Consider the following 16,845-nt stretch of genomic DNA (forward strand, 5'->3'; position numbering starts at 1 on the left):
TGCTACGGCTGGGACGAAGGTTGGCAGCTGTCTATAGGAAGGCATCACATTTCAGCGCTCGACACACCCGCTATCTCCCACTATCTCACGAACGATTTCTCCTTTCTTTTCTGTTCTGCTGCCGACCAAACAACTGTAGGTACATTGCGATAGTGCATCCGCTGCGCCACCGGACGTCTCGGAAGAAGGCCCGGATCTTTCTTTTAATCATCTGGGCGTTGAGCTGCGTCCTAGCGGCACCGTGCCTGATGTACTCGACTGTGATGACGAAGCGGTAAGTTCTTTTAGCGAAGCGAAGGTCACATGCACAGAACGAGGGTAAAGGATCAAATCGTAATTGAAAATGACACTTTTCCAACAAGCTGGTGCTCGGGTTGATGCTGCTGCTGCTGTTGCTGCTGCTGCTGCTACGGGCAAAATTCGATAGTTCGGACTGCTCAGAAGAATGAATTAAATTAGCACACTGCTTAGCAACAGCAAGCCGAAAAGTGTCGTTTGAGTATTGAGTTTATGCAAGATTGTGCAATTTACTTTGAGTTTTGTTGAGATTAGTTAGCGTGCTGTAATGAACATATTATTTCTCTAAATTTCGGTGCAGTCTGCTACAAGCAGAGACCTTCTTTTCTTTGCTGTTCTCTTCCCACGCTAAACTTATGCAATAGCCAAAAACGTTTTTCAGTGCGACTTTGAGATTTAATCAAAAAAGCTTTCCATCTATTTTCGAATGATTCCAAAGATATAACAACGGAAAAACCCGCACGGTTTGCTATATGCTCTGGCCGGACGGACGATATCCAACATCGATGGCAGATTACATGTAAGTATTTTTTACATCAACCATACAAACGGGCCCATGACGTATGACGTTCGCTAGTGTTTATTTTTGTAGGCATACATTTCAAAATCAGTCTCTGTCACGCGAATAAAAAAAAACATACCGTAAACATCGCACGGTTTGCTGATGTTGCTGTCGACCGCATTTAGTATCACTTTGTTTCTCGATACTGGGTGACATGTTTGAGCAACCGAACTTCCTAAACAGATATTGTAACCGGAAGCTTTTGCTCGGGGACGCTTGTTTTTGTTAGCATCACAGATTGACAGACGACAGCGGATCTGCATATCAGTGTGTATGGTGGTCATAGCGATGATAGTATATTGGACTGTAGGCAGTGAAACATAAAAAAAACAACAAAAGAAATCGTTACTTCTGGTTACTAGCCTTGCGATACAGTGTATTGCGTTTGTTTAAGATCACGTGGCAATATTAGAGCATCAGTGTACCAACAGTATACGCACTTGATTAAATCCAGAACGCAGAAATTTAAAAACATAGACAGAAAACATTTCATACCCAATTTCATCAACGAACAACTTCTCTAATCCGGCGACAAATACAATGAATCATTTTCGTTTCTTTCGCTGTGAAAGAGTTATGATATTGAAATTGTTTGTGCATCAGCAGCAACGTTCCACCTTACCTGAATCACAGTTTTTCTGCAGGGTGAAATCATCCAGGCTCAAAATCCAAGGAGATTGGTGTGCTGTTTTGTCTGGAGTATTGACATAATTTCGGCCGGTAAATCCAAAAATCCTGGTAAGAATTATAACACATTCGAGTGTCAGATTTGATTTTTTATTGTGTACAATGGCGTTGAGAATTTGAGATAAAATTCCAAGCCATGGAATTATTTTTCTAGTCTTCGCCGAACTATGACTAATATTAGGTCAAATAACTAGCTCCTATTAATTCCTACACAAACAGAATGCAGTGTAGTTTCCGATCGAGAATTTTATTCTTCTTTTTGTTGTACCAAACATCAACCACGTTGCTTCACCGTTCGCTGGACACGTGAACCAAATGATAAACAAATTTATTCAGCGAAAAAGGCACGTCAAAAATGTCGCCACCAAAACTGAAAGGACGGCGCACATGCCGGACGATGCCGGAGTAACCAGATTGTGTTCGCCTATCGGCAAGCCATGGTTTTAAAATATCATCCACGAAGCACATTTTTTCCGCCTGAATAACGAACGCGTCCGTCCGCACGGGCAGACGCTTGCAGATGCTGGCAAAAGGAGCCCAAATTGTCACCAGAACGGTACACCAAACCATGCCATACTGAGGGCGGTGCACGGACCGGGGACCGGAACTGGCGGGCCAACAACTGACCTTACGTTTCCTCGTCCTCGTCCTTCCCCAAACTTCATGTGCTGCAAAATTATGGCACACAGTTGGCTGTCGCATTGTGGAATTTGACGAAGAAATGAATACATCGTGATTTGGACGCATTCCGAATGCCATTGTCGTATGGTTTCCCGCGTAAATCCTTCGAATGTTAATAATTGAATTTCCTGCCCAATGCACGGCACGGAAAAGCACGGGGACGGGCAACAGCAACAACGACAGCACGGCACAAATTCAAACACTTCAGGCACGTGAGCCGCTTTTCCCGGTAGAGCAGCGCATGCCGGGTGGCTGAAAGTTTTCTCCAAAACCTGTACATTCGAGCCGTATGTGGGATCTTCTTCTTGCTTAGAATCCGCCCTTCGCCAACCATCCAGCCCAACCTCACCTCACCGCAAGGGATAAATTTTCACCCGAATGAGGCAAACTATACAGCAAACCCCTACAGAGCGAAAAAGTTTGCAAAATAAATTACCGACTGTCAGAAGCTGTGTGGTGAAAGTTGTTAAATTCTTTTTAAAAAAACACACAACACAACCATGGAAACCTTTGTGCTGAACCGTTGGTACAGGAAACTTGAGCTACCTTGCGTCGCTCGGTTGATCAAATGGAAGAAACAGTTTAACGCCGAACCATTCGGTTGAAGTGACGGTGTAATGGCATTGCGAAGAGAATTACCCAAATAAAGCAAAATCTCTCAAGGGTGGCCTTCGTTTGACTGCCGCGTTCAATGCTTTGGTGAGAACATGGGTTTTCAGCAACCCGTCTCGAGGGATAAGATAAATTCTATACCCATCTGGGAGCTCTTTTTTGGGGAAGGTTGAAAGGTTTTTTAAAGGAACCAACAAGGCAGATTTGTTTTAACATGAAATCTTTCGATGTTTCCACAATTTCTTAATTTGATTTAAAATTCTTAAAGCTTGCTGGTTTTTTGTGGTTTTTCCAGCTGGTGCAAAGAAGTTTGAATTGGTGCTAGAAGCGTCCGGTTTTGAGAACATATAATTGCGTAGGTCGTTACGTCTAGAAGAAGATAGCGTTGATGATGAAACAGGGAGTTACAGGAATACCTTAAGGGAAATAACTTCAATTTAAATACACAAAACGATGTGTTTGAAGCTACATACAAGCATTTTAATTGTTACACTAAAGAACGTTATGTTGAAGTTCAAACTTTTGTTCACTATGTATTACAGGGTTGCTCATCCTAGCTTTGAACATGTTTACACTCTCACGACTCTCTGTGCATTGATGTTACGCCTTACATCCCTACATAAGGTGTGCGAACTGTGGCGCATTAAGTGGGAAACCCTTTACATTTTATGTACCATACATTCCTTTATTATCACATAAATCAACCATGTCACGACCGTGTAAACTTTCACGTACCAACCCGCTGTACAACAAAAAGGGTCCCGCAACACCGTAAGCCGCTTTGTGTGTGCGGTGAGAACCGTATGCACAAGCATAAAGCATCATAAGCTCGGCTGTAAGCCGTTACATTAATTGAGCAGCCGGATGCCTCCGGTAGGCTAGCACATTCCCATAAGGCGTGGCATTCGGCATACATAACATTAGCAGAAGCACAAGCTCGCGCAATGACAAAGGATGCAGCAGAGCAGCCCAACACAACACCATTCCGCACGTGGCATCGGAGCGTGGGCTAATGAATTCACAATTACGTCATAATCCGTCAGAGACCGAGCGTTGCCGAAACTCTCGAACGTTATTCAATTATGATCATAGCGTTGCGCATACTGTGAGGCAACAAGCGCACAGCGCGGAGGCAGCTTGGTTGAGCGTCATATAGCACGGCTAGAAGCTGAGAAAACATACTCCCAAGGGTGCAAAATCAGTTTGTTGGGTGATGTATTGTTTCGGTAAATATAGCCACCCATCTGACCTCTTTTCCGTCAGACCGCGAACGAGGACGAGGAACTGTTGCGTAACATTAGCACCCAAGCAACATCGCTGAGAGTGACGACACAAGGGGGGGGGGCGCCGAGGCTGGTCGGATTCGTTCGAATGTATGTATTTCTGTCTGTACTGGAATCGGGCTGAACAAATAAAACAAAACACAACAAACACTTTTACACAGAACTTCACTCAGCTCCGAACTCTTTGACCGCGTGCCAATATCAGTGCGTTGGTTTGGTCCGCCTGAGCGGTATCATTTGCCACCGAACGTCAGCCCGTACACATAATCCAGTGGGATAATTGAATAAGCAGATCGTGTATTGTTTTTTTCCGCACAGCGGCCCATTTGCCACCGCCCAGACACCGGTTCATCGCATTATTTGCGGCGTGTTATAATGTTATTTGAGTTTTGCTAATACCGTCACGAAACTCAATTTCATACGAATTCGGTGCCCAGATTTCAGCTGCTCGTCCCGACTCAGATCGGATTGGCGTGAAGATGTGCTCGATTATGCAGATAGAAATAGCTCACAGGACGGTGTGGCAACAGGCGGAGGGGGATGGAGTCAAGGCCGCTGTGAAGGTGGGAAAGAAAATGGCAAAGTGCGCTTTCTTCGAACAAGGCCCGCATAGCTTTTACTGAAATGAACGGGAAAAACCAGTCCCGGACGGTTTCGATGGCGCGATGGAGACGCCTGGTGAGCCGTAGCAGCGGAAGCCTATTAAAAATCATCTTGATAAATTTTTATGTGTTTATGTTTTCCGCCTCACACAACCCGGATGCCGGTTGGATGATCTCTCTGATACGTTGTCATGGGTTGTCTGCGTAAGGGCTTGCTGTATTCGCTACTGTTTGGGACAGTGTTTTCTCCCTCTACTTCATAATCTGCTTCGGGGTGAATCGAACCTCCGATTAGTTGTTGTAGGATGAATAAAAAGGGCAGAAAAATAAATATCCGATGGCGTACGGAAATGAATACATAGTTCCGGATGGATAAGGGTCGCCCAGAAACGGAAAGGAACTGTGAACGTGAACAACATTATTTGCACAATGCGATGCTGGAGCAGGGAGGGATCTGTATCCTTTTGAAATCGGGCAGGCATAAAAACCAGGCTCGATGATAAGGGACAAAAAATACATCATAAAATATTAATCTTAAAGCATGCCTGGAAGACGTTTGATAGTACTTTCTGTGAACAAAAAAGAAAACTATTTCTTGCAGCAAACAAACCAAATGACAAAGCAAAAAAACCCCACACATTTAAAGTTCAGATCGTTTGCCTTTCATTTCACGCTTCGATCAGGGTTGATTGTGTATTGTTCGAATCGATTTTGAACATCCTTCAATCTATACGCGATACGCGTGGAAGGAAATCGTCCAACAATGGCAAAACCATTTCCGCCTGTTGATTTTATTTTATTTTCGTACTTGCTTTCTTCCCATTCATCGGCGCTTAATGATTCCCGGACGAAGAAATTGTGCGGACAAAAGATGAAGCTCAAAGTATGCAAACGAATCAGATGCTACAGTGGCTTAATGGTGCAATGAATGAATAGTAATAGAAGACGCACCGACACTGAATTGTCAAGATCAATCCATGGCCTGGAACAGGCGTGACAGGCTCCATTCCGGTGCGGACCGTTGCCGCTACAAGCTGACGGAATGGAAGATCCTTTCGTTTATTTGTTTAAATTACGGAAATATTACGACAGATAATTGAGTTGTCGATTCATTTCTGTCGCAATATCTCAATCTGAAGTTACGAAGAAATGGACGGATCACCTTAGAAAAATAAAAGATAAAAACGAAACATAACGGCGAATCGTCTCAACAGCGGTGCTGACTTTGAATGCAATCAACGAATTTTTAAATTGCGTTACCTTTTTGAATCAGTTTCATTTTCACACCGAAACCTTCTAGTTGAGGCTACAAGCAGTAACATCCAAAAAGCAATTGAAGCGATGTCACGCTAAATTTGGCACACTTAATATATTCGGTCTGCGATGACAGCGACTGCGATGAATATGACAAAATGTGCGGTCAGCCAAGCACAATGTTTCAGGCGCTTTCTTTGCATCTCTCTCCCTTTGTCTTTGGTACACGAGTCGGTTGGTCACAAAAGTTTTGCACGTCGCCCCGGGGTACTTGCTTGGTGCTTGGTTACAACACGTAACACGAGAAAGCTAAAAGCGGCAAAGCGTCACACCAACTTTTCACCCATCACTCAGTGGGCACTGACAATGGTGGAGAAAAAGTTTAGCAAAGTTTGCTCGAAAGAGGTCATCTTTGCGGTTTGTTCAAGCACACTGGCAATGCCTCGGTAGCGCGTAAGCAATCTTATGCCGAACTATTGGAAGATACAAACACACGCGGTGGATGTCTCAAAATATTCAGGGCAGAATCATACTAACAATGAATGTAGAAGCTACTAAAATAATATATTCTTTCATTGAAAAGATTGTCTAAGTACTTTATCTAGTACCACAACTAAACGAATATTATCGCTTTGCTGCATTAGTTTTTTTTTTCTAGCCATAACCCTTTACCACGAATTCTTTGAGTAGGGTTAAATGATGCAATTGAAATGAAGTACTAATTGTAGACAGAGCAAAGTCCACAAGAACTACATCCTGAACCAGTACCTTTGAAACAGCTAGTAGAAACCAGAAGCGTGGTAGGCAGAGCAACCAAAAACACTTTTTCAAGACAATTATTTGGTCAAATTTTCGACCGAAACCAAAGAGACGCTCCGACCTAGCATGCTGGCGAAACACTTGAAACTGAAGCAGAGCTCCTTTTACCGTAAAGTTTTGAGGTGGTGCTTCGTCTGTTTGAACAAGCGTCCCGTTGCCATTGGTAATAGCGTACAATTTTTGGTTCACCCAAGCTTCTTACCATGTCGATGATGGGAAAGGGAACAATGAGAAGATGCTCCTGCCGTGCATCATTGATAATGACGATGATGATGATGATGATGATCATGGTGGTCACAATTCAGAGTTGTCTAAAAATGGAAGCGTTTCTTGAAGCACCAACAAGGAAAACTTGATCCGATGAAATATACGGCTGGACTTAAAATGAAAACCTGAAAGTATGAAGCAGTAAATGTAACAACTAAATGGCAATTCCGAACTTTAATCGTCCTATGATCGAAAACTTCAACAACAACAACAACAACAACAACAACAAAATACCCATAATGAACGTTTATCGTTCGTTTGACCGTCTATCAAGCAAACAATGTAGCTGCCTCTGTCTCGTCAACGGTCGGTACAAATTTCCGGAGGATATTGTCTTTGATTGGAACAAGCAAAGATCAAACAAGTTCTTTGTTCTCGGTTTGTTTATAGGTTGATGGTGAGTGTTATGTTCGTTCCTTCCCATTCGTTGGAACTGACGTAACGGGTCGAGTGAGCCTAAAAAGAACAGCCAATCGTCCGATAGCCAATTTTTCCCGAATCGATCGAGGGTTGAAGTTGCATAAGAATTTGTCCTTTTTTGTGTGTTATGAAATAGAGTCATCCAGACACATTCATTGATAGCATTGCAAAGTCCTCCGTTGTGAGCAACATGTAGCGTTTTCAATTATAATGCTGCAATTTCATTTGTGATAAAATTTGACACCATAACGAAACGAAGCTAAACTAAACCCCACCAAAAACCACAACGGACAGGAAAACTATGAGTTTTGTGCAGTGATTGTTTTCATCCTTCGGGTAGCTCTCGCGGCAAACTCCTTGGGCTGTGTAATTAATAGCGACTTCGTAACTTTGGACACACTTTTCGGGAAACCCGACGGCAGCCCAGAGCGCAGCACAGCCACTTACCGACGGTAAAGTGGTGAATAATTTTTGAAGCATAAGAAGCAGGCAGAAAACTAATTGCTAAACCAACACGCGGCAGCAGCTGTTGCTGCTGCTGCTGACGATGACGGTGCTGCTCCAACCGGAAGCATTGGGTGTATCAAATGCAAAGTGCACTAATTGAAAATGCACCAAACAGAAAGGACGGCGTGAACGGCGCTTTTCGCAGGGGAATTAATAGCTTGTTGAGGTCGCCCTGAGTGCGTTGTTTTATGTGAGGACATTATTAAATCGTAGGATTAAGGAGCGGCACAATCTGGTGGTTTAATTATGCTGGTGAAATTTAATTTCCTTCACCCTATTGGATATTCCATTTGAAGGTGTTATTTTTTGGGCAATATTGTAGGATATAGGCCAATGGTTTTATTCCATTGAGTCAGCAAAAAATAATAATTTATGGACAATGGACTGGCTCTAGCTATTTTACCGTTAAAATATCATCAATTTTGCCAAAGGGGATTATCACATTTCGTCACGAACCACTGCTGCATTAATTTACTCTCATTTTTTTCGCACAATCACTTTGCCTTTCCTTGTCCTGCTTTTGTTCGCACATGGTACTATCCATCGAATAGCAATAGCCGTTGATTACTGTCTTACATCGCATGCTCTTTCGTTCGTTTTGTGCTAACTCAATAATCATCCGGAAGCACTCCCGCGAGGGGCCAGTCTCCCTTGCCGTCAGCTGCGGGCCATTGCGGGCAAGAGTTTATTCTGCTTTCCGGTGCGTTTTCTGGTTATGTTTTTTTTTTCACCACGTATAGCACATTCTCGTATCGCATACATTGTCGTACGCCATCTTACAAGCGCTGTGTACCGGCGGCGGCCTCAGTGGCAGTCCCGGTAGCGATGGTTTTCAATTAAGCCGGTGCTTCTGTGCACAATAACTCAATTAGCCAGACTCTGACGGCATTTCATTCCGGGTTTTGCTAACACTGTTGTTTTTGCTCTCTCTGACTGTTTTGCTCTTTCTCGTTTTTTTTCTTCTTTTTTTTCATTCACGTCGACGTGACAGCTACAACCTGGTGTTCCTGATACTCACCTACGGCATTCCGATGCTGATCATGATCGTCTGCTACTCACTGATGGGCCGCGAGCTCTGGGGCAGCCGCTCCATTGGCGAACACACCGAACGGCAGCTAGAGTCGATGAAATCGAAAAAGAAGGTAAGTGTGTGTTGACGAAGCTAAGGTTTAATCGTACGCTATGCAAGAGGTTCCCGTAGTGAGGGAAAGTTTACCCGCTGTTCTATACCATTAGTCAATGCACATCGTCCGGTTGGGCACAGGTATATATGGTGGAGTTCGCTTATTTCATCGCCTGAGTGGAACTTACCAGACGGATATATCCTATATGTTTTATCTACTGGCCGGTTTTTTGTTTAATCTTTTACGGTATTCGCTTTTTCCTGCTGGTTGCATTTATCACATTCTTTCTGTGCTATGCTGTACATTCCTACAAATACGCTGAAAGGACGTTATAAAAATGTATTTCAAGCACTGCGCTGACTATTTGAGGGTAAAGTAGGGGCTAAAAAACCATTAACACCCAACTGATGGAAAGACAATCAGTACGAGCAGCCAGGCATGAAGGTGTTTCAAATGTACGCAACCGAAGGAAAGGAAAGTCGATAGCCATAAAAAGGGAACATTAAAAACGATACAAAACGATTGCGATTAAACTGCTCGCATAGCTTGCTGTCCTCTCGTTCATTTGCCAAATGAAGTAGAATTTTTCTTTAAGAAATACTCTCTAATAGCTGTCCAATTATAGTGGCAGTTAAGTTCTAATTTTTAGTATAATTCGCACGTCCTTTCGCTTATCCGAACGCCGAAAATACGCTATCATAAAACTGTTCGACAAGGTAGTGCACCAACGTTTGTTACGCGTGCTGAAGGGGAAAGTATTTGGCACGCTTTCTCTTCGCTCAAAGATCGCGGGGTATAACAACCCTCGTCGTTTAAATTACACCACGCTGTTTCGTGTGGTTCCATGGCTCCACGATGATGGAGGCGCCCAGCCCTGCACGACAGGCACAACTTAATTCGACTTATTTGCTCTACGAATCTTAATTCCTAATTTTGTACCATTTTTCGATTGCCTTTGTTTTTTTTTCGCTTTTTACTTTCTTTCACCTTTACCTACCATCAGTTCGGCCAATTTTTAAAGGTTGTTGATTGGTTGGGGATGTTGGTTGTGAGATAGGGGCGGGTGTTTCGTTTTGCTTTTCTTCCTGCCCAAAACCGGCTTCGGATGATTAGAATTTTGAGCTCGAAACTCTCGCCTTGCCGGATGCTTCTTTCGGTTCTCTTGGCGGAGGTGGAAATTAAATTTTGCAATATAGTTGCTGCTTTTTTTTTGAGCATGTACTTCAACTCCTAATGGGTATGAACATAATACGGCACGTTTTCAAAATACCATATTGAAGAATGAATATAACGAGGCAGAAGAAGTGTAATGATTCAGATTGTACGATTATATTGTTAGATGTACCAACATTACCGGTGCGCTTTAATGCTGGGTTGGTTCATTAAACAAGCTTTTTCGAAAGGAATGCACAGACTTAGACATGGGAATATTACTTTAAATTGAGAATTTCTTACAGATGTTGCTTATTGAACATATGCTTTCGTTATAAGGTTTCTAGTCCATTCCACTCACAGAAAATACTTACTACTTTCTTAATTCTTTTTTAATGATTTAAGCGCATTCTTTTTCTTGATTTCTTGTACACAGTTTATTAAAATGGTCATAGTAAATGGCAATAGAAACAAGAGCTAAACATGATTTGAAACTGATAGCAATAAGAACCAAAATGTGCTCGGACAACGGTGGCAAAATAAACAGAACGCTCACCGCTACGCTTATCGTGCGTCATCAGCCTCTACGAGCGATTGTGAAGCGTCAGGGTGAAATCGATTTTCCACGTACCACATTATCTTTGCGGAGTTCTTCCTCTAACTTCTTCAAAACATCAGCCCACTCGGAGCTTAGTACAAGGGTGACCCGTAGTACAACAACGCCAACACTACAGAACTCCTCCATTGCTGATCCGTCCTCAAATAACCGTCTAAGTGGACCGGTCCTACCCAGAAGTTCATGCGATGTGATTCATTTCCGAAATCAAATTACATTAAATCCTTGATGATGGTAGGCCGGAGAAGCACTACCGACACCCTGTGGCCAACCGGGCACCAATCAATTACCTGTTCACCGCCACAAAGCCAATACAACAGGGGGGGGGGGGGGGCGGCTACATGCTCTGTTAAAGCTCGCATTTGAATACCACTGCTGGGTGTCATCTTCATCGGTGAAAGGTTGACCCGTTTCACAGATGGTTGGATAGACAGGAGAGGAAGGAGGAAAGAGAGTTTAGTGAGATAAATTAAATGACTGACGAGGTTTATCAACGATCGGCGGTCGTTCGCACGCTTCAGCGGAACACTTGTTTTGCGGAGTGTCACCTTCCATCGAGTGTCACCGGCCATTAGTAGGTTTACGGTTAGTTGAGAACCGGCCTGTGCTTGTGATAAATAAATTATCCATAGAACCAAGCTTGTTATGACACTGGCGTCAAGCAAATTGACACTCCATCCGATTCAATCATACATGGGAGAGAGGCAGGGAGGGGGCGGAGCGACACACGCGCAAAGTGTTTGGGTTCTGGAAATTCCCAACCAACCAATCCGACCCCTCTCTGGGGAATTTCGTTTCGCGTGAAAAGCGTTAGTTAAGAAAATGGTATGCTTTTGTGAAGCACGAGGTGTCATTAGGTGGTGTTTGGTAGTGGTTTTTCCATCAGTAAAAGTAATATCGCTCGGCGCACTTCTTAGAAAGTTATCTTGTTACGATAAGTTTTGGACGTTCACATTAACCAAAATTCATTGCTCTAGGATAAAATAACGTTATTGGGGGCCTTCACGATTCTAGTTAATTTTTTGTATGGAGTTTGACAGTTGGAGGCTGAAATCATGTAAACAATCCATACAAAACCACACAAAAAACTAGCCTGCGATTTTCAGTCTTGAAAATTTTAGCCTAAAAGCTAGAATTAGATTCGAGTACCTGCTCGAAAACACGGGTTTGTTTACATTTATCCCAAGGTGCATTAAAGAAATCAGGTGATCGAATCTGGAATCAAAGTGTATGTAGTCCAGGTGGTCTCATAGCATTTTTATAACCAAATTTGAATATCACTTTTTGACAGAACGAGTGAAAACTTTTGCTCCAACGAGCTTTCCGAAGGCTTGACGAATACTCAAAACACTCTTACGATCTTCATTCAGAAGCAGAAGCGATAAAAATCAGCCTTCTAAATTCATACACCTTGGGATAAGCCCACCTGTATATTATACTCACTTAGATAGCTGCTCGAAAACTGCTATACAGCTGACAGGCTGAAATTTCAGCCTACGAGCTTCAAACGGAAAGGGCCCCATTAGTTGTATTACATCAGGTTTGGCTAAATTTCCAACCTGTTTCCGTTTGCTGTTTGCTTTCTCCCTTTAAACGATATCAGTCACGATTTATTGTTGATTCACACTTGAATACTTTGAAAACAGTATGAACATTATTCTTCTACGAGTATTGTTTCTTTTCATTGCGAAATACTTGCGCTAACGTCACTGCCACCGCTACGACACTATTTGTAGCAAAAATAACACCGGATGCAGTTTGCCCACTCCCCAAAACAATGCCTTTCGCCTGTCGTCCTGTGCCAGCGCAAGTCGCTTGTCACTATACAATGTTCACGTTGAATTAGCTGATGGTTGATATCAGTTTTCTTCGAAGTGCCTTCTCTTGTTCAACGATCGGACCCGTGCTGGTTTGAAAGTGATGCTTGAATGCGCCTCGGAACAAGGATGTTAAATTGTGCCAGCAGGTATACGGGTTGCGTGAGGTGATGAAGAAGGTGGGGAGATGATGGAAGTTATGGTGTGAGATTTAGTGTGCTATGTTCACCGGTTTTGAGGGTGAGTTTGCTACCGGATGGCTCTCGCATTGTATCAAAACATCATCGAATTGCTCGAGAAACCACAAGCTAACAACGTCCCATCAGCTTCCCCTGTATGGTGGAAGGTAACGGTGCGGAAAGGCAACATTTCTACCGAACTTTGCTTAAAGACTACGATTGTAAGATCCGGTGTTTAAAGCGATTCATTATTGATTCTAGCATAGTCGAGCCGCTCAGAAGTGAAAGCGTTTAGTTATGAAGGATGCTGTGGTGATGTTCGGGAAATAGTTGCCGTAGATAGTTTACGTGAGCAATGCGGGGGGGGGAGAGTTTCGGTGAATAGTTATCATTCTGGGTTTGTACAAACTCACAACCACAATCTAAGCTTTCATTTATATTCAGACTCCGTATATAAATTGGACAGACGAGGGAAATTGTTAAAAGTAATGGCATGTTTTTTGCAAGGGTCGTACCTTGTTTATTGTTTTTTAGTCTATTCTAACACCAATTTGCAATATTCTAGAGTTGAAGAATATTTATTTACTACTTACGATGGAAATACAAAACAAACACATAGATATGTACCACTCGTACACTGGAAAAACAACACGAAAGACGTACCAATCCGCAGCTTACTACATTAAATATTTTGACAACATTATGCGGCGCTTGTGTGACAGTGCGCAAAGTAAAAGTCAACCATTCTCGGCTGACCTTTGACCCCCGAGCGTGCTTGCCTGTTTTGCTGTTGTTCTCCTAAGCAAGATAAATAATAACCTTGCCAGAATCAAGAAAACGTAGTCGGAAATTGTACTGGATATTTTCAACAACAACAACAACAACAAAAAATGCGCTATGTGCCCGCGTAGAGGGTACAGATATGAAGATCTTTTAAAATTAATTCTCTTTTTTCGCTTTCAACCATTTCGTTCAGCTTGTACGCACCACCCATCATTTGCCTGCCGGCCACTAGGTGTAAAGTAAAGACATAAGATGAAGCGCCTTATAATGGCTTTCGCTTTAGAAAAAAAAAAATGAAAAAGAAATTTAGCACCCGCGGCAAAAGGGACAAACATGGTACCCGGCCCACCGTCGCCTCTCTTTGCAAGTACGCGACACGAGCGGTGGAAATAAAATCGGCTTCTGCGATGAAACTTTTTTAATCATTTACTACGCTAAGCCTCCCGAAGTGCGTTCGTTTGCTCAATGGCAAGCCGTGGACGCTTTGGGTTTTTTTTTCGGATGTTGTTCATATCCGTGCAAAAGGGGTTGCTTAAAGTTAAGATTACAACAAACCCAAGAAACCAACACAGGATTGTCATTAATATTTCTCCAGCTTATGATAAAAAGCTCGGGCGCGTTCGATCTTGTTTGTTTTTTTTCGGATCGCACTCATTTCTGTGAAACTACGTTAATCTGGTGTTTTGGCCAGGATGTTTTTGACCATAAAAAGTGATGCGCTGCCAAAGTAAAAACAAGCATAATTAGATATATATTTTTAATTTGATTGTTTTAAGATCTTACAGTACAAAATGAGGATACATAGCAGAGTTTCACACTTGCTAGCTTTGAAATTCGCTCGCAAACGCTACGGAGTTTATGGTCATTGCAGTTGGAAAACATTATGGGGTTTCTTTGGGCGGACATAATTTTGTTGCAGTGGCGTTGAATTACCCTCCAAAAATGTAACAATAGTGGTTAATAGGAATCGCAATTATTATCCATTTGATGCATCTGACCAAGCTGTTCTGCATAATTCACACTACAATTAAGCTAATTCTGTTCAAAAAGATGGAAACTATTCTGGTTTTCCTATGTGTATTAGTTACCTACAAAATATGTAACAATGGTAGTTAATAGGAATGTTAGCCATTTGATGCGTAGATGAATCTCACCGCATGTCGATGGAAAGCTGAGCAAGCTGTTCAGCATAATTCACACTATAATTAGGCTAATTCTATCAGCTTCGTCGACGAAATGTTACCAGCACAAACCAGTTATCCCATGGGCGTTTTGTTCACTCATAAAAACAGTTTCTGATTACAATATTCATGCTGCCAGAGCATTTCCAAACAACCCTTGCTCCTACAGCTCAGGAAAGACAGTTGTACGTAGTCTGCTCTACCCGCCGACACATCCGGCATGCAATTGCCATGACAAACTACCCGCCTCTGTGTTGAGAGGGCACACAATGCAAGCCCCTTTGGGTGCAATTAATATTGCATCCGATTCGATCGAAGTAAACAGCAGATAGCAGCACACAGAAAGTTTCACATCGTACCACACTTTCTTCTCACGACGAGGTATCGGTTCGCTGCGCAACTCTTTCTCGATTTTTACTTCCGCCTGCCCGGCATTTGTCGGAAACAAAGTTCATTTCGAAGTTTATGGCTACACGTTTTGGAACATCTTTCTCTCGGTGGCAGTGCCGTGTACGACAGGTTGTATCGTACTTTGCTTATTGTTTCTTTTTTCCCCCTCCACAATCTCCCACTATCACTTCCAGTGCGCACTTCACTGAGTCCAAAAGCAACTGAGCTGACTGGGACAAAATTTTGTTGCCGGTTTCACAATTTCCGTCACTCGTTCCAACACGATGGGCAAGGGGGAGGAGGGGGGGGTGGGGCAATAATTTCGTGCAGCTTCTCGCTCAGCAGTGGCACTTTTCTTTATGCGCTCGTTCAGGAAGCTAATCATATCCCATGATCTTATGGCCGACATTGTCACGGCAAACTTTCGGGCTGTCGTTTTGTGGCGTGCAGTCGGGTTTTTTGGCGTCGACATCGAGACACGTTCTCCAAAATTAGATTCCTGCTTGGTGGACTGGGGTTTGCTTTTGTGTTTTTTTTTGCACCACCCTATCATAAACCTTGCTTGCAAGCATCAAACCGGAAGAGATAAAGTGGAAAGCTGCACACGCAATCAGTGAAGATGTTGGGTTTTATTGCTCAAAGGATGTGCACAGGCAAACCATCCTAGGTGCTGGGACAATCAACAGTATGCGTTGTATGATAGTTTCTATATGTTTGTTAAAAAGAGGAAAAAGCTTGTAACGACTCGCTCACGTACAGGATTACACAATCAAACTGCAAAGTGAATATTACACTATTCACTATTCATATTACTCTTTTTGCTGACATTTTTCCGACTTGCAAACACACGCAAACGAAGGTGTTATGCAAAAAGCAAATGAAACATTTCCATTCAAATAACGGAGCCAAAAGTGAAATAGGCATTATTAGAAATGCAAAACACGTGCATCCTACTGGATGGTTTTTTCTTATGTCAAACTAGGTCAAAACTCTGTATCTCTGACAAGCCATTTACCCCACTGTTTCAACCGCGAGAACAATACCGATGGTTCATCGCTAATGGGTTTCGTATGAAAATTATTTTCCGCCCAACACATCCGGACCTCTCCTTTCGCCACCAGTGACGTACGGTTGACGTTTTACGCTGTCGCGCTTACGCGTCTCCCACTAATCGCGACCGTGTTCGCCATTAAAGTCGCGGCGAGTGCTGCCAAACGTGAATGCACCCTTCGCTCAACGACCCATTTGCGCGGTGGCATATTTAGCGAGTGAGCTTTAAGCTTTGTGGATCAGTTGTCGCTAGAGCACAAAATTGGAGCGGAATTTTGATGTGCCTTCGGTGCTGCTGTTTTGCGGAAAAATATAGACACACGAAAAGGCGCTCTTTTCAGAGACAGCTCACCAGCAGTACAGCAAGACGCGCAGCCGAAAGATCTTTCGCTCACCCTTTTGGAAGCCACTTACCCTGTCCGACCGAGAGCCACTTATGTCAGAGGTAAGCTGTCAAATTTGCATTCCTTCACGCTTTTAAATTAAACCCAAAATAGAACGCAACGGTCCACTGCTCCTAGATGACGTCCTGCTATGGTTACTCTATACTATGTATACTCTT

The 16,845-nt window shown here is 43.0% G+C and overlaps 1 protein-coding gene across 4 annotated transcripts in view; it reads left to right on the top strand.

Annotated features, from left to right (window-relative positions):
* The window catches only part of LOC120895767 (tachykinin-like peptides receptor 86C), a 55,814-nt gene that overhangs the window by 32,633 nt on the left and 6,336 nt on the right, over positions 1 to 16,845 (top strand). For all 4 annotated transcript variants that reach the window (XM_040299368.1, XM_040299377.1, XM_040299396.1 and 1 more), the window contains 3 exons: positions 140 to 274; positions 737 to 817; positions 8,983 to 9,133. In XM_040299368.1, coding sequence (XP_040155302.1) covers positions 140 to 274; positions 737 to 817; positions 8,983 to 9,133 — 367 coding nt within the window. The remainder of the gene's footprint in view (positions 1 to 139; positions 275 to 736; positions 818 to 8,982; positions 9,134 to 16,845) is intronic.

The sequence above is a fragment of the Anopheles arabiensis genome, chromosome 2 (genome assembly GCF_016920715.1).
Source record: "Anopheles arabiensis isolate DONGOLA chromosome 2, AaraD3, whole genome shotgun sequence".
In the NCBI taxonomy this organism is placed as follows: Eukaryota; Metazoa; Arthropoda; class Insecta; order Diptera; family Culicidae; genus Anopheles; species Anopheles arabiensis.